Below are 24,305 nucleotides of genomic sequence, written 5' to 3' on the forward strand. Positions count from 1 at the left end.
TTAAGAAAACGGGACAATTTAAGTGACAAAAACAATAGAGAGAAACACTTTTAGAAAAATAACATTTATTTTTTTTGTTTTACATTAGCAAATTACATTCACAGTACAGGTTTCCTCAAGCACATAATAAATATTTACTATACAGGTATAACAACAGGAAATCTCAGATGCTATTATGGCAAATCCTGTTGACTAAAAGCAACCAAGCCTTTCACCGTCCTCACACCAGTTCAGATTACCTCTGCTGTCACTCAGGATATGGTCAACCTATTCTTCAGTGATAGATACTGTAGGGAAAAAGAAAGTAGAAAACAATCATTAAAAACAATCATAATTTTTGGGTGAGCACAAATCAACGAAGAGTATTGGTATTATATCTGAAATGTTTACTTAGATGAAACAATTACTTATATGTGTACTTATTTCAATGTTCTTTTCGGGTAGAATATTACAGTGAGGACTTTCAGTGCATGGGTGCGTTAGAAAATTAAACATTATGGTACATTAGCAAATCCTGCTTTTACAGTGTTCAAGTAAGTTGACCTTATGTGCTGTCTTTAAACATTGCTTCCTATGTTGAGACCTTTATGTCCTCTGCAGCTGCATTTCTTTGTGGCTTTATGGTTAAACATAAGTTAGTCAGCTGATCAGAGTCTGAGTCCAAAGGGTACAGACAGTTGAACATGCCAAGACACAACCTTGGAGAATTATGTGCTTAACACACAGAACATGTAGCATGCATATAGGTTGAGGATCAGTGTTAATAAGTTAGTTACTTTAGCTTTCTGACCATGTTGATTGCAGTCTCTGACTGGCTTCTAGTTGTTGTTGTTATTATTCTATGCTGATTCTTACAGTGCAGGTATTTTTTCGGAGAGAAATGCTGTTTCTTGGACCTGTTGTTCTGATTCGTTTTCCAGGTCACCAAAATAAATTGTGGCCCGCAGCAAAAGCAATTTCCTTACAGCAGGAGACTGCTACTGTTGAATATATATTAGGAAACACTACATCTCTCCCTTTTGCCACCTTACCTTTTTCCTGCTGTCTATGGCCTGTTGCAGCCAAACCAGCTCCATGGTCAGGGTGTTTCTATGGAGACGCAGGGCCTCTGGTGTATGGGGCACCTCCTGAGCCAAGCAGTACTGCCGCGGACCTGGAGGGGAGATGGCAAATTCTTTTGACTGTAATGTTTTTTTCATTACACTAGATATGAGTCAATTTAAATATATGAATCTTAAAAAGGTTACTGATGGTCAACATCTTTGGACAACTTTCTAGCTATTACATTTTTGACAGAGGTCACTCACTCACATGTCATATGTCATAGAACAGGTCTTTTTCTGAGGGATATTTGCTGTGCTTACACCTAATGTCAATATTTTTCGCAACTGAAGAATTAGTAAATTGATTAATCAAGGAAAATCGGCACTTTCCCTTGCCTAAGTAAACTAAGTACTGTATGGTAATATGTTTTCTATATTTCTAAATTGTGCATCTTTGAGTTCTGGACTGTTACTAGGACAAAACATCATTATGAGGACTCCTGGAAAGTCCTGGGGATAGGCTTTAATTGGTTGTGAAAAAACTAAAGCCATAAATAAGCCAAAAAATGTTTTCTTCTCGAAACATATAAAACATTTTGTGTTTAAATGAGATAAGCAGAGGCCAGTAGTGATATATGTACCTCTCTCACCCTGGTGAGAGTGAGTGTAGTTCACATCAAGCTCCACGCTGCTCCAGACTGTGGTGGAGTCTTCTGTGCTCTCCATCATCCCTCCATCTTTATCTCCCTCCTGGTCCCTCACACCACTCTGTCTCTGGCCGCTGGTGAAACAATCCTTGGACAGACAGTGTTGGCCTTTGGTTTCTGAATCATCTCTCTCAGGCTCTATCCTCTGTAGGGACAGGTCGTGATCCCGCTCTCTCTCCTGCCCTGAGGCCGCTGCTGATACTGCTGGGCTCTGGGGACTGATACTGGCATCCAGCCCTGGACCTGAAGGTGTGCTAGCAGCACTGCTGGGCTGTGGAAATGGACCATCCTGGTGATGCGTGAGCAGACACACAACATTATAAAAGTGTAGAAAAGTTCATTGTTCATATGTATTATGAACAATATGTAACATATATTGTTCGTATGTTCTGTATTACCCTCCATCAGGAGAAAAGGGACTCTGCAACAAAGTGTGAAAATAAGGGTAGGAGTGGAAAAAGTACTTCATGATTAATGGTGAGTTTATGCCTGAGTTCATTTCTGTCTTTGTTCCCCTGGGCGGAATATGAGTACAGTATATTCTGTATATTTGGAAAAATTGTGAACAGGAAGTAAAATGTTGATGGGACGATGCTGTATGGAATCAATAAAAAAGTTGATTACAAAAAAAGGAAAAAGAAAAGCTCATTGAAACCGATTGAAACCCACTCATGACATTTCTAATTACTTACAGTGTCCGTGAAGTGGGGGGTGGGGAGAACCGTGTCTCTCCACTGTAGGTGGGTCAAGCCTCCATCAATCTCTTTGACAATGTCCTCAAAATCCTCTCGTGCACGACGCACCTCGTTTCTCACCAAATGTCCGCGTGCACATGCCTACAGAGGAGAGGAAAGTCGCTATGGTAACAGCAGCGCTATGGTAACAGCAGTAACGATTCGATTTATTTACATCAACGCCGTTGTTGTTGTTGTTAGCGAAAGTAGCTAAATGTCCCGAACTAGCATACAATTGGCAGCATTTGTTTAAGTATAAAGATGAATTCCTGTGCATTACGACTTGTAAACGGGGATAATTAGACAACGTTTTTACCTGAAAATGGATGAGTACCTCCTCCCATTTGCTTCTGTCCATTGTTTTGGTTACATGACTGTCTACGGAAAGCGGGAGATAAACTCAAACTTTTGATTTACTTCCGGTGTGAAACTCAAAAATTAAAAGCGTGAACCTGTAAAAAATCATCGACGTGCATAAACCGCGAGCATTTAGCTGGGTGAATTGTCATGGACGCAATGAAAATATAATTTTGCAATATAGACTGTACTAAAGCGGTCGGAATTACTCCGGAATAAACCCGTCGTTATGTAAGTGGGGTATTATTTTGGAAAGTCGTTAGCGGAAGAGTACCGGTGTTTGTAAATTCAGTTTGCAATGTTGCTGCTGCTGGGCACATGGCACTTTTTCTCACTGTTTTCCACCACGGCTGAAGAAAATGAGCACTGGTTCACATCAGAGGACCTTGTTCCAGACTTGGGGAGCCGCAGTTCCCCAAAACAACTCTGCTCAACCGAGGAAAGATGACGCTCGACGGCGCAGAACAACCCCAAGCAGCAGTGCTCAGGTAGCCCCAACACACCCTCCTCGAAATCCTTTATGGACCGAAATAGGCCAGGGGTCTGTAAACACATCACAGACCACAGTGAGGACAGAGGCCCCCACACCGGCTTTTGAAGATGGGGATGACGACGATGATCTCATGTTGATTGCTGTCTACGAAGCTGAAAAGTCTCTGCAGCTTGACAATGCAAACTTTATTCAAGATGACAACCCTGGAGGAGCAGAGAGTAGAGCCCTCTCTCCCATCTTGTCAGGTGTGCAGACATATCCAGACTTCCCTGGCTTTGACAGCTCCTCAGCTAAGGTATGGATCTACCCCACTAACTACCCCATCAGGGAGTACCAGCTGAAGATATCAGAGGCTGCTCTGTTTCAAAACACACTGGTGTGTCTTCCCACTGGTTTGGGAAAAACCTTTATTGCCTCTGTGGTTATGTACAACTTCTACCGCTGGTATCCAACGGGGAAGATTGTATTCATGGCTCCCACCAAACCCCTGGTGGCACAACAGATCGAGGCCTGTTATAAAGTGATGGGGATACCACAGGAACACATGGCTGAGTTGACAGGTAAAAAAAGAAAAAATACATGTCACAAATACCTCTTTCACATTTAAGCTATTATTAACAACACAACTACTAAAATTCACAGGTAGCACAGCAGCAAAGCAGAGGCAGGGGCTGTGGAGGACCAAGCGTGTTTTCTTCCTCACCCCTCATGTGATGGTGAACGATCTGACCAGAGACACCTGCCCGGCTCAGCAGGTCAAGTGTGTGGTGATCGATGAAGCCCACAAAGCACTTGGAAACCACGCTTTCTGTCAGGTACACAATCCTTCCACTGGTGATCACAGCTGGCTTCAGTTATTCATCACTGCTGACTATTTAGAAGATTGTCATTTTTTATGCACCATAAAAAATGAAATATTGTTCCACCAACAATGACAGTACCACAGTGATTGTAAAGAATAATTCAAATATACTATAAAAACAACAACAAAACAACAGCACATCAACATAAAAAACACAAAACTGGAGTCTTAGCGCTGAGATCAGATCCGATCAGAGGCCAATAATTATCGTGGACCTGCAATAAAGTGATTGTAAAGTGATAATCCACTCAGAACATCTCTTCATTAAGTAACACTCACCCTTATGTGAGAGGTGGTTTTAAAAAGTGCATTACAGAGCACGGAGGCTGAGGTCAGACCTCTTTATCTTCCCTCAGTCCATCATTTGGGCACAGCAGTGAAGGTGCTTTAGCTATAACTGTTATAACTGCTGGCAATTCTTGTAGGGTTTGTGAATCAGTGTGATGGAGTACCATTTTAAAGTCATTTTAATTCACTGGACCAGCCAAAATTATTTTTCCATTTAGTTTCTCAGTTGATTCCAGAAAACTTCCTGCATGATTTACTATATCCACATTTGTGAAATAAAATATTCTCTAATAGCATTTTCTATTTTCTAGCAAGGAGGTCTTTCAGTATTTTCACTCTAACACTTCTAGTTCATTAAATACATACAATATTTGTAGTAATCAAATGTTTTCTGCTTTCTCAGGTGATCAGACAGCTGGGGAGCCAGACGCTGCAGTTTCGCATCCTGGCTCTAAGTGCAACTCCAGGTGGAGATACAAAGGTAGGAGCAATAAACACTATCCTTACCTGTAAATTCTTTTGTCTCTTTAGTTAAACATGCCCTGTTTATATTTTTTCAATCTCGATTTAATCGTTTTTGAATCTGATTCCACTTCCACCATTTCTCTGTTACTCCATCCCTGCAGGCGGTGCAGTCGGTGATCTCCAACCTGCTCATCTCCCACATTGAACTGCGTTCAGAAGAAAGTCCAGATATCCGGGCTCACTCCCATCAGCGCAGCGTGGAGAAAGTGGTGGTTCCTCCGGGAGAGGCCCTCTCTGCTTACCAGGAGCGTTACCTGCAGGTAGGCCCATGCAGTGATGCATCATAATTAGCAAAGCACCTTTACAGCTGCTGCCCCCCCCACAAATTAATTCAGATTTAACAGTCAGAGTGAAGGGTAGCTCTAAAAGGCACATTTTTCATACAATGCCAAGCACCAAGGATGTATTTCTTCCTTGCTGATACTTCATTAATCTATGTTTGCGTCTTTCAGTTTAAGTCAGATTTGTATCAGTGATGAACGCACAAACACACAAGCTGATGATGCACCTTCAGACTTAGACAAAACTTAGTTTTATATTCAAACTTTTCCCTGCTGAATACATTTGGTTTGGTTTTATCCTTATACAAACTGTGTGATTTATTATTTTTTCCCTGCTTTGCTGCCATCTTGTGGTCACTGTTTGCCTGCCTCTGTTTCAAGAATAGTTCAGCTGTAGCCTTTTTCTTTTCATCACATGCATTTCTTTTTTAGCTGTGTTGTTCTTAACTGGGTCAGTTAATATTAAATGGATTGATTTGTCTTGAAAGCAGCATCTTATAACACTTGGTGGTCTGGCTTTCAGTGTTGTAGATCTGTCCACATTAGTAACAGACCGTCAGTCCTTTAGGGTTGGTTCACTGCCTGTGTGTGTACTGTATTGTACATGTCCAGCTACAGCTCATCTGTCTCACGAGGCTGGACAGCTGGAATGTGACACATGTGTTTGAAAGTTAAGATATTTTGATTCGTCTTGGATTGTTTGTAGCAATAGTCACAACTCTTCCCAGGTTACTTTGACTTTCATTTTTCACCTTCATATTACCTCTTGACTGGGGGGCGTCTGCAGCCTGCTTGTTAACCTTCATGCCCCACTGGCCTCCCTTTATTTAACCAGACAGCCCACAAATTAGAGACAACTCTGTAGTCAGGTGTAAAATGAACATTACTGCAGTTATTCAGGTGGAATTTAATGATTTCTGGGCAAATCTTAAAAATGAACCAACCAGTCATACAGACAACATCTTTGGGCGTAGTTTTTGTTGCTGATCCCTTTTTTTTGCCTTCAGACAGAGGCATGTATTTGTCCATATAAGTAGGAAAGTAGCCTTCTCCGCTCCCATGCCACAGCAAAGCGATTTTGATTGAGCGTAGACGAAGGTTTTTCAGATGTTGCGTGTAATGTCAGTGAGCAAGTAGGCCACTGGTGCTGAAACATCCATCATAAAGTTTACACCCTGTCCTGTAATGGAAACTGATGGTGTAATTTAGGGTTGAAATTTTAGGGGCATTCCACATAAATTCAAAGTAATATGTCCATAAAGAAAATATATTATTAATTTCGACAAATACACATATTTGTGATGAAGGTGAGAGGAACCTGTACTTGAAACAGAGTTCAACATGAATACTATTTGACATATTAATAAAATGTAATACATGCTTTATATTAGGCTTTGCCTTGACCGTAACTTTATGACTGCTCAACAAATTCTTATTTCAAGCTGTAGCTCCATTAGATACTGTACACAGTGTACTGCATTGTGCAATGAACACCGCTGTAGTATGTACGTGTGTGTGTGTAGGTCCCTCTTCTGAGAGGTCATCATGTTACTACACAACAGTAACTGAGCACTGGCTGTTCTTGTGAAATGGGTTATGCTACACGTCTCAGAACAAACTAGGGTGTGACCCCTGTTGTTTGTTTGCTACATTTGATCCCATAAAAATGAAGAATCCCTTCAGGGAGAGAATCCCGACAGAGAGACTAGTCTGAAATACAACTTCCTAAGCCTACCGTAGAGTAGATGTGTAAGTGTTACATTTGTAGGGATATATCTCATCACCTATAGTTCACCATTCAAAACCTACTTCTGGGACTCTGTCAAGGGCATTGATTTGAATAGTTTTGATCTTTTCTTATTTCTCTGTAACATACATAACTAAGTAAATAAAACCCAGCATCACTGTAGATTTCAAAAGACAGGAGACAAGCACATTTTTATTGAACAAAGTAAACCACAGTAGCTCTTGTTGCTGTTGCACTTGCATTTTCACAGTACAGCACACTTATGCAAAACACACAAAATAAGCAAAAAGAAAGGAAAACAAATTAAATCCTCACACTTGATGTTCCCATATAACCAGGCTCTTAGAGGGAAAACAAACCTACATGTATCATGGCTTTGCAAGTTTACACACTACAATTGTCGTAGATCAACTTGTAAATCATTAAATGCAAAATAAATTCTTTGGATTTGAGTGTTTTGATGTCAACCAAACTGTGCGACCTTCCCAACCCAATAATTAACTTACTTATCTGTCAGTTTCTTTACATTTTTTGTGTATTAAATAAGATTTAACCATATTTTTTTTCTCACCATCTGAGCTGCCTAACTTACCATTAATAGGATGACCCTGTCTTGATAAAAATGCTGACACAGTGATGATTTGGCTAGTTCACTTCCAGTTTGTCTTTGCTGGCACACATAAAAGCCAGTTCAATGTAAAATGCCAAAGCAGAAACCTTTGTACATTACTGTGAACTCTAACTGTAGCTGGTTTGACACACACTGTCTTGGTTGCATTGCATTGGTGTGTATTTATTTAAAAATATAGTGAAGATATACATACTCTGACTTCATAGACTCTTCATTAGATTTGTGATAGAACATTAAAACAGTTTGAACTAAAAACAGAATTTAACTTTTGTCTATTCAAAAAAAAAAAAAGAGAGAGAGTATAATCATCACAGAGATTTTCTCTGCGCTCTATTTTTCTCAGTTGCGTTGTCTCTACTTAGCAGCAGTGGCTTTTGCAATACAGTAGTGAATGCGTACTCACCAACATTGACACAGAGTAGCAAGTAGAAAGAGCATGAGAAAGAGGTAAAGAGGTAACTATTCCTGTGTGTGAAAGCAGCTGAAAACATGAGGAATGCATTGAATTCATTGCATCCTTTTCGTAAGAGAAATCGGATGCACACAATATAGACGTACTTTCTGATTGTCATTCAGCAGTAAAATCAGTGGGTTTACAGCGTTTGGTTTGTAGATGTGTGGCATATGTCTTCGCCCTCCCCCTGTGGCCGTACATTCATATCTTCGTTCTAAATTATGATCACCTATTGTGTTGAGCTTATTTATGGTTCAAACCACTAGTTCTGGTCTGGGTGTTTATAAAGTTGTGTTGCATGCAGTTTCAAACCCACAATAACTGCTACAGAACAGCCTTAGATGGGGTTAGGTTAACAGCCCAGGAACTGTAATAATTGGCTGGTTAATGGTTGGTTATCTGATGAATATTGCACTTATTTTTTTAAAAGGAGAAAATTGCAGTATGACTGGCATCACATAAACAGCGGATCAATAATGACAGAGTTGACATCGTCTCAGCAAGCTAGAGAATGACAGAGAAATTGTTTTTTGTTTTTTTTCCTGTTGTTTTCCTGCATTGACCGTTACCCTGTGTGACAAGACGCTGTGGCTGTGCAACAAACAAAAGGAGCACAATAAGGCTGCATGTCCACTGGGAGCCTGTTTCTCACTGGAGGAAAACACAGGCTCTTGCATGTTTCTGACAGTATCCAACGGTCACTGTGATTACACTTTAACAAGAGAGCGCTGGAAAGGTTTGAGTCGTCTCAGAGCAGGAAATGAATGCTACGCTTCAACTTAGCATCTGGGTTGTGTCCATGAGAGAGTATGGCAGTGCTTTGGGTAGTTTTTATGAGTGAGATGACAATCTATGTAAATGGACATGAATGAGAAGTCACTGAGAGTAAAGTTAAGGGCTAAGTTTCTTTTTGTTAATGAAGATCCGACTGCTCTGGAGTGTGTAGAGCTGGTGGGTGTTTTCAGGTAGAGGTGATGACTACAGAGGATGTTGCACCTGAGGCTGTAGCTGAGCTGGGGCAGTGTAAAGTGAGTCTTTATGAGGCTCAAGGGTCACAGATAGGAGTATGCTGCTTCATCCTCTCGTCCCCTCAGCGTCGCTCTAGGAACCAGATCTCATTCTGACGGTTGCTGTGAGCGGGGTTGGTGTAGCCGGCCACGATGAACGAGTTGTTGACGCACACTCCCGGAGAGTCCAGCACCTCCGCCATGGTATTGATCTGGTTAATGATGGTCACTTCATTGGTGGGACCGGTGAAGGGCCTGAAAGCAGAAAAATAAGCAAGCCGATCATTAATTCTAGCGCTCATTCACAGAATTTAGGGTGCAGAGATATAGACATAGTACAGTGGAACTGATCGTGTTTTATTTCGATCTCCACTGACCTTGTGTATACAACAGTGGCGGGCCAGATCTCTATAACGATCTCGCTGTCCTCAGGTGGTGGGGGTTGTGCCTGATGCACAGCAGGGAGGTAATAAGCCACTGTGACATCATGGGAGATCACAGACTGGTTCTCATCTGTGCGTATCACTGTGACGATGGGGAGTGTCATGCCCAAGTAGTTACCTGGATGAAGAGCATGGCAACAGTCAATATTACCAGTCAGGCTGGTGTTAGAAATGATGAACAAATGAAAACAAGAGGACAAAGCTGGGATTGTGTGTCTTTGTGGACTCACCTGTGGAGTTCTGTTGGCAGATGTATCTCATTATCCTCATGAAACCATAACAGATGCTCTGTTCGTAAGTTTCCTCACGCAGTGTTATACAAGCCCAGTGGCCTTTTTCATAGTGGCGTTTCTCATAGAGCAGCTCTCCACACTGAGAAAGAAAAAGACAAAGACACACAGTTAGGGCGATGACTGTTGACATGAGTTAAAATGTCAGTAAGTGTTATGACTAATAGGAGGCTATCCACCTTATCCAATCTATACAATTCCCAATTGACTATTTACAAACTTGAAACAAGAGTGGTTGTGTGATTATGATTGGTGGGCTTCATTGTCTTTGTTCAGTGACCACAGCAGCTCAGGTGTAAGACCCACTGCTTAGGTCTGCTTGCTGTCAACGTGCTGTTTGCACTGAAACCTGCTCTAAGAATAGAGCACCATGACTTACCTTTGTTTAACCGGGGTGTCCAGCCAACTCTTAATGAACTCATTAACTCAAGTTAAACCAATTAGCCCTCTTTATTTATACGGTCCCTTAAGGAGTTTAAAAGGCTTATTGTATCGAGTGACAAAGTCATCTTGTCAAAAATAAGTAGCCGACCTACAGTATACTCACACAGAAGAACTTCGTGTGATCGCTGGTCTTGTCCTCAATCTTGATTGATTTAGAGGCCTGATCTATTTGATTGTCATTGTATGTACTCTACCAGGTGTAAAAGGTTTACAGAGTTGCTGTTAAGTGTACCCGGTATTTTAAACCAACCAATTAAAGCAGAAGTAAGCAGAATATTTGTGTTAATATAAGTCTTAAATAGTTATATCTTCCGACGGCAATCACTTGCATAGAGTGTTTGGTCCGAAACACGGGTCTGTCAGTCACTCTGCTCTGCTGTAAGCCGAGGAGAAAACTTCTTGTATACTTCCTTGTATCCTACAAGCTTTATCCAATGAGGAGAGAGAACGGCATGAAGGGCTGTGTGTGCAGCCAAGGGATGCGCGTGAATGTGGTGACGTAGGGACGAGGACCAATAGATCCATGACGAGGGCGGGGGCTGCTAACTAACAAAGTTAGCCAAAACGACCTGATCGCTTACTTCTGCTTTAATGGTTAGAATAATAAAAATAAAGTTGTACCTCTACCCACACATGTTCATATACAAGAAACGTGTTATCTAAACTGAACAAACAACCAACTAAATCAAATTTAACTGGAACAGCAGAAATAAGGGCTCCAAGAAAATATTTAATCTCATCATGAAGTTAGTCCTGTGTTCATGTTGAATCATGCAACGCAACATTGATTTTATCTGCTGCTCCTCTTTTGATCTTTTCCTGTTTCCTGCATTTAGTTCTACTACAACTACTACAACTTAAGACTGGGCAAGGTCATAATTTATATATCTAGTCCCAGGTGGGGATATATTTTTCTAAAATAAACTGTCTTCACTGAGATGTTCTCTTTTCTCCCCGGATGAAATCATTTGTTGTGGTGGAAGCAGATACCTTCTCTTTGCGTGAGAGGAGAGTGAAAGGGATGTGTTCCCGAGGGCTGCGTCCTTGGTTGTTGCTGGTAAGCAGCTGAATGGGTTCTGACATCTCTGTCAACAGATAGACAAACAGTACTTGGTCAGTTTAAACCACTGTCAAAAAAATGGACCATGAATAAACACGAACTAAAACATTTTTAGAGAAGCAAACAAATTCTCTGCTCCTCTCGTTTTTTTATGTGTTCAATTACATCCTGGTATGTTTGTGTTAAACACTGTTGTAACACTGTTAAACCCTTTAATCAGATGCAAACTTTGGCTGCATATTAGTCCAGAGAAGAAAGCAGATGTTTTTTTTTTTAGCCATTCACGCAATGCAATTATGCTTCTTTTGCTGACACTGTTTGTTTTTAGGCCTGCATGTTGACACCATCAAAATACGCTAAGGCAGAGACTATACAACTTTTCAAATACTCACAGTGCACATACAGTGCATATACCAGTACTTCCATCACTTGCAGTCACCTCTGTCTAATCCATATAAAACATCCTCATTTCCAGTAATCTGCTGGCAGGCTGTCAGATGGACAGAACACTGTGCCAGGATGTCGCAGAGAGTAATGTTTATTAGAGCTGATGGAGAGAACTAAAGCTGCCCTGGGCCAGGTATAGACTGGTATTAAGAGAGATGCACTACAGTAGTGACCAGTTAGTGGCTCTTGCTGTATTTTATGTATCAACATAAACTGTTGACCTTCAGTTTTGATTTAAGGAGAAACTTTTCTCCAACCAAAGAAAGGGAACCCTGTCATAGCTTCTTTTATCACACTTATGTTACAGATTTAGGTCAGCTGCACATGTTCAAAATCAAAGTAGTGAGTGGACCCTGCTGCATAACACTGCAGGGGATCTGTAGCAGCAATGCTTACAAACCAGTCGCTGCTTCAAACCTTAACAGGATAAATGCACAGCCTCTCTTATCACATTGTTAGATTAAATAACAGCATAATGTTCCACTGCCGAACCATCAAATACGAGGCACTCAAGGTGAACCCAATTTAATCACATTCTGTAAATCAATACCATTGGGGACAACTGGGTCAGAGGAATCTGTGATATTTAGGTGATCAATCCTTTGACAAAAAGCAAAGCTGATGGTTGCAGCGTGAGCATTTGCAATTGTGTCTAATCTCAATCAGAAACTAAGACTACAGTGTATCTGTTCATTAGGGGATTTGCTCAGGTTGGATGATTAGCATTAACTTTTGACAATAAAATATGATCCTTTAACCAGCATGTGTGTATCTTCAATTAGACTGTCAGGGAGGGAAAGGAAATAGAAAAACGCATTGCAGCCTAAAAGCATTGCCTGGTTATCCACACATGCAGGCAAGTACTGCACACATAAGCAAACCCGTTTTTTATGGCGGCTCCTCCAGAGCTGCTTAGTGTTGAGGCAGAACAGTCAACATGCTCAGTCAACACACACACACTTGTTTTTGTGCCTGGGGTTTCTAATCTGTGCAGGCCTGCAGTCGCATACACGTCTGGATCTTTCTCTCTCACCTATGAGCTCAATCATTTGATTAAAAAAAAATCCTTATACTAAATTTCCATTGAGCTTTGGATGTCACCTTAACTAACATCACACCCTTCACAAAGCATAACAAGAATATGTGGGGAGAGTTTGCACAGCTGTGGGTTAAAAGGGGGAAAAAAAACAAAAACAAATTTCATTAAATGAATACAGATTTTGTGTAGAGTATGAAAAGAATACCCTGTTGGTATGTTTCATCTACATAGAGATCATTGATATATTTTTTTTAACGAATACTAGATCAGAGTTTTAATGACGCATCTGTTCATCTCTACATACCTAATAAGTGAAAAGTGTGTATTCAATTTGTGGCTTTTCCTGTTTTAATGCAGGTGTGAAAGTGCAGAAGCGGGAAGTTATGCAAGACTAAATTATGAGCAAAAATGTAAATGAATGTAAATACCTGAGTGGTCTAGACAGGCTCCATAGAGTAATTAAACTGTTTTGCATGTGGCAAGACATAGACCTATTATGCTACATGTCCATACTTGGTCATCCACTGCAGGGTGTTGACGGTTTCTGTAATATTAAGACTTGCTTCCAGTGGCAAAGCAAAACCACCATACGCTGATGGAAACAAACCAAATGCACATGCAAACACTTGTTTTCCGTTAATCTGTTTCAAACACACTGACAAAACAGGGGGGAAAAAATCTGTGTAGTCACAACAGATTAGTGCTGCTGAGAGACCAATATGCAGTTGGGTTTGTAGTAGTGAGCACGGAAATTTTGTTTTTTTAGTTTTCATTTGGTGTTCATTGATGTCTCATTAAAAAGAATGCGGCGTGATGACCATTTGAGATTGCAGCTCTCGGCCTGCATCTTTGGAGCAATAAATGTCATCTTGTTTGCAAGCTACACGGCTTTAGTGCTCCCACATCAGCTGATGATATTTGCACCTTTGACCTTGTTTTACTTTGCAATGAGCCATTGTGAATATCCACTCCAAATAATATCATCTTTGTTTCCAGTAAATAGTGTAAAAAGCGTAAAAAGCATGGAAATCATACTGTCTGAAAAGGACTTTCATTCATTATCTAATGGCTGTACTGCTAGAGTCAAAGATAGAAAAATATATCAATGGTTTTTGTGCCCTGGATTTGTATTTCACAAGCTCCAGTGATACCTGTTGCCATGCATACCACCAAAACTATGTAGGTAGTATATATTGTGATTGTTTTTTGAAATACCTGATTTAAAAACAAATATTAAGTAGCTACTAGTAGCTATATAATATCTCTAATAGCTTAACATACTCAACAGCTTGTAGACGAGCTGAACACCAACCTCACCCCACTTCATCTGTCCCCATCCCAATTAGAGTAAAGGAGTTTATACTGTGGCCTTGGCATGTGTCCTGAGCAATAGCATTGTAGTGCAGGACTTAACACTACAACCTCAGTACCAGTGCAGGCAAGGTAACTATTTAATCCCCCCTGAGTCAGAAAGCCCCAGCAAATGATTTTGTACTAAGCCTCAATTAGTGCAGTGGTCTGAGGGCACAGGAACAAGGATGTGCCAGCATGTGTTACTGGATTCTCACCGGGCACCCACAGAGTCAGAGAGAAGATCAACTGACCAACCAAAAAATGGTTTAAGAAACAGTTTCAGGGAAGAACACTTATCTTCAACCACTAGATGGTCTTAGACAGGTCACAGTGCTGCTAAGAGCTGCATGTAAACACTGCTTCATTTTAGGGAGACCTCAATCAACCCTGTCTTATACTATTCTTTTAATTTGACCTTATATAGAGGGCTTTGATGTTCACTTGTTTACCGATCTGTGTGTGTCCGACAAGGCAAAATTTCGTATCTGAAACGTGTTTTGAAAACAGCATTTTTATTGCTGTTAATCAGGAATTTAAATGATGAAGTTTATCTTATCTCAGTGCATTGTCCAGGTCTGTGTCTTCAACCTGTGTGATTAGCAATGACTTGGAAGGTTCCAGAGTTCAGAACAACTGCTGTTGCCGTCTCCAGCTGCGCACAACGTCTGGACTTGTAGGGTAAAATCAGACCCTTGAAGCCACAAATTGTGCAATGTTGGCACTTAAAATTAAACATCCTGAATTAGAAATACAGAGTGGAGACCACTGAAGTGCATGTTCTATACTGCAACAGTGCTGCGCAAAGGTATAGCACAACTGCATGCTAGTCAGACTCCCTGATGAAGGTTTGATGCTGAAACCGTCAAGAGTTATTTTTAATATGTCATTGTGACTATTCCAGATAGGCCTAAATAAAGGCATGGATTGAAAGAGGATGCCTTGGAGTTTTTCCTCTGTTTTAACGTCTCCTACGTCCCTCTCCAAAGAGCACCTCTAATTGAGAAGGGAGTCCACGAAGTGATCTTTGTTTGAACATTTTTTTCCACTCACTGGATTGGTCTAATGACCATTTTTTCAGGTCAGGGGTTGCAAAGCAGTTACTAAGCTACAGTTACAATGCCATGCTACATCTTAAGCTGTAGACATACAATGAAGTAAACAAAATAAGGTGGTTCCAGCAGTAATTTAAACAGAACCACTCAGTATCTTGTCAGCTTCACCTTACAAATTTTAGGTCAGAATCAAGACGATAAAGACAACAGAGTTACTATACTATCCTCAAAAAGGTATAGTGTATATATGGTAGCAACAAGTCAATGTTTTTTTTTTCCCATTAATTGCTTCATCAACATATGATGTGTTACCACTTCATTAAATATTCCATACTGTAGTTAATACAAACTATGAACAGTATTAAACCATTCACAGAACCAATGCTAAGAAAATGGCGGATGTTGTTGTATTGCGCAGATATAAATCGTTTCGCTCTCTCTTTGACAACCACACAGCATAAAATAAGTAAATGTATATTATTTCATCAGCCGTTATCTATTGAATTTGTTGAGTTTTAGACACCCCAAACTCTAGTATTAGAACATATGCCAGCAGTAATATCACTGCCAGTATTGCTGACGTTATACTGTTAGTCTATTAGAGCGTTTTAGACTGCCTTACAAATCCCATATCCTGATTAGCTCACATTTGCATTCAATGGCTATTGTAAACACTGCAGTTAAATGGCCACTAAATGCTCTGTGATGATGACTTTCCCAATTGTTCCCAGTTAATACTCTTCAAGAAAGTATATGCAATTGACAACATATCCCCATTAGCACAATTTCTACAAATTCTGTCAATAATCAAAAGCCAATTACAGGCTCTGCAAGCTGAAATAACACATTGACTTTGTTGTTATTTTGCAAATGTCGATGAAAATAACAGAGCTGGTTCTCCTCTCACTGGAACCCATTAGAAATCCCTCCAGAGACCCCTAGAGGTCCCATGACCATGCTTGAAGGAAACAACTCTTTGTATACTGGCTACAGTAGCCTAGTTGCTGTCATATAACAGCGTGGTCCTTTAAAAATCGGAGATAATCAGTTTCATGACTCTCTGTTCCAAAGTTAGTGTCCCTACATTTCATTCATTTGATTAATTATAACAGCACAGTTCAAAGTTTTGCAATATGTGGCTGTCTGAAGAACTGGGAATGTTTTGCCAGGAACTGTGTAGCCTACCTCGTTAAAAACTAGGTCAGTGTGTACACTGGTGTTCCTTGAGGAAGTTGATGAAAAGTAACACAAGTGAAACACGTTTTAAGAAAGAAAGAAAGAAAAAGAAGCAAGCTGAAACAAAAACATTCAGTTATTTATATCCAACAAAGCGTATAGTAGCGTATATGTGGTTGTATGATTCAGCCTTTTATTTACCTTGAGCAACTTCCACTTGGTGTCCTCTGGCTACGTCCTGCCAGTAGTGCAGCAGCCGGTCATCGTCCTCCTCCATGGTCTCTCCCTCCTCCTCCAGGCTGCCGTTGCCCGAGTCTGACAGCTGGTCTTCCGAAAAAGACTCGAGATCCTCCAGCGAGATCATTCCCGGTCGGTCGGGCCCACTACCGTCACCGCCGCCGCCGCCGCCACCGCCACCACCGCCGCCGCTCATCTGGCAGCCACCTCGGTCCATATCTAGTCGTGAGCTTTAAACACTTACCGAGGAAAAACACCGCAAATGTTTCACTTTAAACCACAAAAAAACAACAATTTACTTGCAAACCGTCGTCGCTGACTGTCGGCTTCGGTCAACTGCTAATCTTTTTTTTTCTCTTCTTCCTTCGGACCGCGGTAGGGTATAGGCTTCACTTTCTGGTCTAGAAACCAGGCACGGTAAAGCTTTTCCCGGTGCATTTAGCCATGTTTACATTCGCCGTGTAATATCTAACGGAACCGGACCATTCTCCTGTGCTAAGTGCACTTTAAAGTCGCTTAAAAACAAGAAAACAGAAGTCGTCTCCGTCGCTCGTCGTGAGCTGCAGCGTGACGCCTCCCCTCGCCGTAGCCGGAGGTGAATGCGATGTTTATAGGCGATCAGGGCGGACCACGTGACCCTCCTCCTCCCCTCCCCTCCCCGCTCCTCTCCTCTCCCCCTACTGCCCGAGATGATAAATAAGCGAAACCCTCTCCCAGGTAGGGACACTTCACCAGGAGAGGAAGAAGAGACAGCAGTATCGGTCATGTCAGAAATCTTCAACATAATCTCCGAAGTAGTTTTCACTTCTGTCTGTGGTTATTGTCTCCTTATATAGGCTACCCCTTGTATTGTGAGCACAAATGTCTGCATGTTGTGTGCTGTGGCAAATGTAGAGCAACTAATGACTGTTTTATTATCAGTCCATCTCTAGGTTATTTCCTTCATTAATTTTAATGCAAGAAAAGCAAAGTCTGATAAATACGAAGATAAAGGTGAGATGAATAGAAGATTCAATAAAAACTAGTCTTGTTTTTCCACTTATGTTATTTTTTAAAGAGTTTTAAATGTAATTTTAATATGATTACTATGTTTTTTTTCCTCCAAATTATTTTAGTCATCCAAATGCATTTCCTCCCCTTGTGTCAAACACTTGAATTTCCCCTTAATTAACACCACAAATTAACTCCCTGCCTCTGATTACACGCAGATTAATATGAGGACTCATTTTGTGTGTGTGTGTTCAACAGTAGGAGTTGTTTATGCGCCTGTAACACTCCTTTTGTGACAGTGACACCTTTGCTGCGTGACTATTTGCACCACAACCCTTTAAGAAATTGATGAATGCCCTGACAACAGGACGCTCTGTGGTGGGAGGCAGCGGGGAGTGAGTCAGGAGTGTGTGTACACATAAACATCTGCGTGACGGCAACGGCTGCCTTTGTAATTGTAAAAGGAGAGGGAATACAGTCACTGTTAGATGCTATAAAAATCCAAAATAAGCTTTAAGGACATGGAAAAAAGTGGAACAATAGGGCTTTTTAAATAATTATCCCTTGTGATCCCCTGTGTTATTTGCTTTCGTTATCCTAATAAATAGTCTTAATGTGGATGATAACAAACACAAGAAATTCCCAGGCAGAGAAAAATAAACAAACTTGAACTTGTGCGCTAGGGGACAGACTAGGCAGGATTTCCTCTGATCTGTGTCGCTGCAACAGCCAGCCACCATGTTGCACCCTTCAACACGCACGTAGAGAGGCCGTTATATAATCTTCTATAGCCTCTGGGGGGAGGCTCCATGTAAATGTGGACATACAAACATGGAAACACAATTACATATACACTGAAACACACAGATCTGGCAATAGTCTTGGGGTGGGAAGTGGGGGTGAGTGCGGGGGGCTAATAGGCACCCCCTGCATCAATGCATCTCATCACCTACAACACTACTGGGTTTTGTTTGTCCATGTGTCCATTGTTTGTCCAAGTGGACTGTGATTACGTTTTAATTTACAACAGCCCCCTCACAAAACAATAGTGTTTTATTATTCTAGATAATAATAATGATAATAGTTTTTTGTCACATAATAAACTAATTGAGATATCCACATTTAATTCTAGCAAAGCAACCTGCTTATATTTTTTCTCCCTCATAGGTGTCAGTGATAGCAAGGTAAGCTGTACCATGCACACGCGTAAACACTCACAACAATATTTCCTCAAGCTTTGTTGACATATAGGGATGAGTTAGGCTTGCTGTAGTTTCTGTTATTAATAGCTGCCTACAGACTGACTGTTTCACAGATTCCCCACGTCACTTAGCTCCATGCCTTTCAGCCAATCACTTGTTGGCCTGTGCTGGGCATGCTCAGAGAGGCTCCTGTCAGCGATGTTGTCATTTCATCCATGTCCCCTCTCCTCTCCTCTCCTCTCCTCTCCTCTCCTCTCCTCTCCTCTCCTCTCCTCTCCTCTCTCTTTGCCCTCTATTTTTTTATTCCCATACTGCACCTTATTGGTCGTACCTTAAGTATTATTATAAATCAGTGTATCATTCATCATCACCATAAACTTACTGTGACATCTGTTTTTCTATTTTTATCATCACTTATCTTGCAGTTGCTGTGTGCAAGATTTAAGCAGTAAGCGTGTGAAGTGTGTGTTTGTCATTATGCTCAATTTATAAAATATTTAACAATTTTCATATATTTGATCTTAACTGTCCTACCCTGCAAACCTGTATCAGAACAGTAATATCACACTCTTGACACCAGTTTTTTTTTCAGCACCATGTGACAGTCAGCAGCAAAGCAACAGCCAAGACTTGAATTTATACTTTGTGCTCCTCTGATTAAATAGTGTCCCCTGAGTTAATCAACAAATTACAAAATAAGCAAGTAAACAATTAATAAATACATTAGGAACAAACTGGTCTTGACATCACTGGTAGGCAAAGAGGAAGTATGAGTACTCCTCCTGACGTGATGAATTTAATCGACATGTAAATCAATTAGATCAAAGTGTAGTAAACAAGAAAATTACAGTGAAATTCGAGTTGAACCAGCACACAGTTTTCTCTCTGCACATTTTCTCATTTCACTTTACATTCCAGCCAGACAAAAACAGCGACCTCACTAATCTGGTTCTGTGTAATCTCATAATCTGGCCCTGACCGCTGCATATGCATTCCCACACTGCTCTCCACCTGTCAATTAACTAGAGGAGGGGGGCGGATTGGGCTTTGTAACCAGATTGTGGCCCTTTCCCTCATTGTTGTTGTTTGTTGACACGCACAACATCTCAAACGTGCATATGCAGGAAAGTTTGTGATACAAACACCAAAGACTAAGGAGGCTGGTTATAGGTAAATAGACACATGTTAATTATAGAAGCTTTAAACCTGTCATGGGTATGGATGGGCTGTGGTGTTTTTGTGGAATGAGAAAAATGAAGAATTTTGCTCTTGAGACGAGGAATTTCTTCTCTGAATCTTAAAGCCATCCATCAAATAGTTCAATCTGTACAAAAGTGTTGGATAGAGAACAAATTAACTTTAATAAATAGAGTTAAAAAAGTATCTGAGAAATGAGACGAGCAGTTGTTTTATCATATTAAGCAATATGTCTGAGATCATTATGACTTATAGCTATTTTATATTCTGTTCACGGTTTTACAGAGGATGTATTTGTATAACTCTGAATCAGAGGTTGTGAAATATGTTGAACAGCAGATAATGTGCCTAAGCGATAATATGAATGGAGATCCTAATCCTGCTAATTGTGCTACAGGTTTGAATCACACCTCACGGGTGTTGACGGACATCATTTTCCCCTCCCAGCCATCCTTCTCTCCCACGTAACCACTATTAAGCCTCCATTTTCTCCTCCTCTGCTCCTGTTATATAGAGGCTTCCTGTATTTTCTGACCTAGAAATACACAACACCTTCACTGCGATTAAATCTCCATCTCCTCCTATCACTTTTGCTGTTTGATTGACCAAAAAAAACACCTCAGCTGTATGTGGTATCCTACAGTATGTAAAATTCTGAAGTAAATAAAATATAAACAAAATAAAATGAAAATATAGATAAGGAGAAAGATAGAAAAAATAAAAGCATATTAACATGTTTATTGTGTACATTTACCTACACATTACCTACTATAACAAATTGCCTCATGGTAACAGATCGATCAATATCTTCAAACAATTTTCTGGTTTTTCATACCTTAATAAAATGAATGCACCCTTGAAATCTCACTATCTTTTACTCAGCATTAATGAAAAATTCTAACCTGAATTTATTTATTTTTTTATTGATCTCAGGCTGCAGTTGGCCCCAGAGTCTCTCAATAAATGTCCTTTGATAAACGCATGTTAAGTGATCTGTCTCTATGGTTCAAACCATATCATGTGTAATGAGTGATGGACCCAACCAGATGGACTGGCCTCCTCACACTATCATGACAGAGCGCTGAGGGCTAGGTGATATGGCTGTTGATGTTTTCTGAAAGGTCAGTGGAATTAATGGTTGTTATTTAACCCTTCGCTTTTGTCTCTGGAAGCTCTGTGAGGTTGACTTGTGTTTCACCTCGGGAGAGACAGGCTGAGGTTTTGCAGAAATAACATCTCAAGACAGACAGAGGCATCCTTTCAATTTGTTTTTCTGTTCTGTTTTATTGTTCATATTGGCACAAAGAAGGTGTTTAAGTATAAAATATGTCTTTCTATAAAAACAGATGTTAGGATAAATACAGCCACAGGTGGTCTGGGCCATGTTCATCTCTTATTTTGAAACATTCTTGGAAATCAATCAATGAGAAAGTGTTTTAGAATATAGTTCATGTAGATAACAGTTTTCTGTGACACAAGATAAACAGTAAACATTAAAGTGTATGATAAATGAATAAAAAGTAAAGCTTAGATTGTTGTTTTTTTCTTCTTCTGTTCCTCCTCCTCCTCCTCCTCCTCCTTTTGGCCTAATTCGAGCGTCACACTATAATTTAGGTTTGTGTCAATTTCATAACACAATCACCATTTACAAATCAAAACGACTGGCTGCCCACTTCTTCTTTCAGAGCAGCCTTTCATTCCGTCCAATTTCCAGAGCTGCTGTTCAACGCGGCTGAAATTGAAATTGTAATGACCCAACCTCCCATTATCTGCGGTCGTGAGGAAGAATAGATATTGTTAAAATTGTCTGTTTGACAAACTGCTTCCATCTCTCCCTCCATTATTAGGAAATGAGGACAAGGGGAAGAAGAAAGAATCGAGCACATTATAGAGTGGTTATGTTTCTCCTGTTGAAGTAAGACTTCTATTCAGTCTGTGCAGGTCTGTTGACCAATAAGGGAGCACCTAAAGTACGTGTCTCAAAGTGGTCATAGAGGGCATGTGTGTGTATGTGTGTATATACGTATATGTGTGTGTGCGTGGGTGCACTTCCCAGCCTTATGCAGCAGGGTGCCAGCTTTTAGTCTGATGCATTACCCCCCTAAGACAGGAAATGGCCAATTACTCATAACCTACAGTATATGTTATATGTGTGTGTATACTTGTGTCATTCTCCCTGACAGGTGCTTGAGAAATTCATGTCTCGTCTGGTCCAGAACCGGGTGATGGCACACAAGGACCTGAGGACTCTCACCAAATACCAGCTCATCTTGGCCAGGGACCAGTTCCGCAAAAACCCACCACCATATATCACGGCATGGACTCTGCTCTTTTACAGATTCTTCAACTTTTCATATATTATACACATCATCATAATGATAATAATAATCAGGGGTCCTGGAATTGACAAAATATAGTAAAATGTTATCAAATCCATGAAAAATATTAATTCTTGCCTTACATCAATACATATTATTGGTAGTTTAATGCAACAAAATATATACAACCTCTGTTTTAATAACCAGTAGAAAGAAAACATACAAGAAAATACAACATAACAAAAAGCATTTGTTCATTGACTTTGTTAGTTTTGGCCTGCAAGCTGAAATGTGTATAATATGAATGTATAATGTGTATGTAGACTTTCATGATAGGCATGGCTACCTGAGGAAGCACTGAAGAGTTTGTCACAGTGATCCCACTGACTCACGCAACCTCTGCCCCTCTACAGGAACTACAGCGGGGAATGCTGGAGGGCGTCTTTGCCCTTTGCATCAGCTTGTACCACGGCTACGAGCTGCTGGTGCAGATGGGACTTCAGTGTCTCTTTTTTTACGTCCAGGGAATCATAGACGGATCAAGAGGTCAGCCAGCTTCACCTCTGAGTCTTTTGTTTTTACTTCCTCACCACTGGCTGCATACATACCCAATAGTATACAGTGTAGAAACATTTGATCTCTTTGTGTGTTGTTTACTTCAGAGATGTCCAGGGCAAGGAATGAACTGCAGAAGACTCCCACCTTCATGGACCTCTACCATGAGATGGAAGCAATGTTTGTGAAGCCATCTGCTGGTACCTGAGCACTTCCTTACTCCAGATCAGTCAGATTTCTGGCACTCTATTAGGCATTTTGATTGCAATTTCTTATTGTGGATGATTTTTTCCCCTAGTTCAGAGAAAAAACGCCAGCTGGGATTACACTGCTTGTATCAACTAACGTCCTCTGTGATTCATATTTCTAGGTCCAGATGAGCCCTTCATTTACAGTCACCCCAAACTGGAGAAACTGGAGGCGGTGGTGTTGCAGCATTTCACACTGTGGGCTGAGAGCTCAGCAGACAATAAGGGTGATTTACTTAATATACACTGTGTCATAATGTGACTCATTCTTACAATGATTGGTCTGAGGTAAAGCTGAATATATTGCCCTGTTCATGTCGTAATGTACAGCAAAGAAAAAGCAGACACCATTGTGTGGAACACAACACAATGGTGTTGTGGTGCAGCTGTGCTGCTCTATTTACATTCAAGATGCAACATCTTGTTCGCTAAAATTCCTGGTAACAATGTTAGGTGGTTATACAATATTTCTAATATACAAAGCCCTTGTCCAGAGTCCCTCAGAGAAAGCAAAAGCAGTGAAAACATCATCAATACAGCATTTTCTGTTGTTATGTAAGTGAAGTGAATAGAAAGTAACATTTTGATCCTACAGCAAAAAACTGAATAAAGTTTGATCACTAAGCTCTCCAGCATCTGAATCAAACATGTGCTATTCTATGATTTTATAATTGGTTTCTTTTTTTTTTTTCTTTCTAATGACTGTCCAGGTTCAGGTCCTCAGGAAGTCAGCACGCGCGTCATGATCTTTTCGTCATACCGCGAAAGTGTACAGGAGATTGCAGCCATGTTGAACCGCCATGCTCCACTGATCAGGGTCATGACCTTTATGGGTCAAGCCTCAACCGGGAAGGGGGTCAAAGGCTTCACCCAAAAGGAGCAGCTGGAGGTAGAGATCAGCTGTCTTGTTTTGTTGACATCATCCTTGGTCTCTCTTTCACTGTTTTTGGAATACAATCTTTTCAGCTCGACACATCTCATTTAACTCTGGTAGATTGGTAAAGTATACCTGTACTGACAAAGAATGAAGATTACTTGCTGCTACATTGATTTCCCTAATGGATGCCTAGTACGGCTGTTTGTCTCTGCATCGAGTCTGTGCCTTTTCCTCTGAGTAAATAATGC

General features: G+C 40.6%; 3 protein-coding genes across 5 annotated transcripts in view; 1 reads left to right on the forward strand and 2 right to left on the reverse strand.

Moving 5' to 3' along the window:
• Positions 1-48: 48 nt before the first annotated feature.
• Positions 49-2,906, reverse strand: iqcc (IQ motif containing C). Of its 2 annotated transcripts, none has more exons than XM_085768399.1 (5): positions 2,801-2,906; positions 2,443-2,586; positions 1,694-2,039; positions 1,032-1,153; positions 49-287 (listed from the first exon to the last, which is right to left on the reverse strand). In XM_085768399.1, the coding sequence occupies exons 1-5, from the start codon at positions 2,840-2,842 to the stop codon at positions 252-254; spliced, it is 690 nt and encodes a 229-aa protein (XP_085624525.1). In that variant the 5' UTR covers positions 2,843-2,906; the 3' UTR covers positions 49-251. The 2 variants fall into 2 exon arrangements, with proteins under 2 accessions (XP_085624525.1, XP_085624524.1); XM_085768398.1 differs by having other exon boundaries at positions 1,685-2,039.
• fancm (FA complementation group M) overlaps positions 2,802-24,305 on the forward strand; it is a 37,392-nt gene continuing 15,888 nt past the window's right edge. For both annotated transcript variants that reach the window (XM_085768393.1, XM_085768394.1), the window contains exons 1-9: positions 2,802-3,894; positions 3,977-4,149; positions 4,888-4,965; positions 5,111-5,269; positions 22,243-22,374; positions 22,791-22,923; positions 23,040-23,132; positions 23,303-23,407; positions 23,891-24,069. In XM_085768393.1, the coding sequence (XP_085624519.1) occupies positions 3,201-3,894; positions 3,977-4,149; positions 4,888-4,965; positions 5,111-5,269; positions 22,243-22,374; positions 22,791-22,923; positions 23,040-23,132; positions 23,303-23,407; positions 23,891-24,069 (1,746 nt within the window). In that variant the 5' untranslated portion in view covers positions 2,802-3,200. The remainder of the gene's footprint in view (positions 3,895-3,976; positions 4,150-4,887; positions 4,966-5,110; positions 5,270-22,242; positions 22,375-22,790; positions 22,924-23,039; positions 23,133-23,302; positions 23,408-23,890; positions 24,070-24,305) is intronic.
• soul3 (heme-binding protein soul3) lies at positions 7,198-17,250 on the reverse strand. The gene is made up of 5 exons (XM_085768396.1): positions 16,635-17,250; positions 11,297-11,391; positions 9,803-9,944; positions 9,507-9,690; positions 7,198-9,384 (listed from the first exon to the last, which is right to left on the reverse strand). Exons 1-5 carry the CDS (start codon positions 16,885-16,887, stop codon positions 9,213-9,215), a joined length of 846 nt encoding a protein of 281 aa, XP_085624522.1. The 5' UTR covers positions 16,888-17,250; the 3' UTR covers positions 7,198-9,212.

Source organism: Trachurus japonicus, chromosome 22 (assembly GCF_045865225.1).
Source record: "Trachurus japonicus isolate A0001 chromosome 22, Traja_1.0".
Taxonomy (NCBI): domain Eukaryota; kingdom Metazoa; phylum Chordata; class Actinopteri; order Carangiformes; family Carangidae; genus Trachurus; species Trachurus japonicus.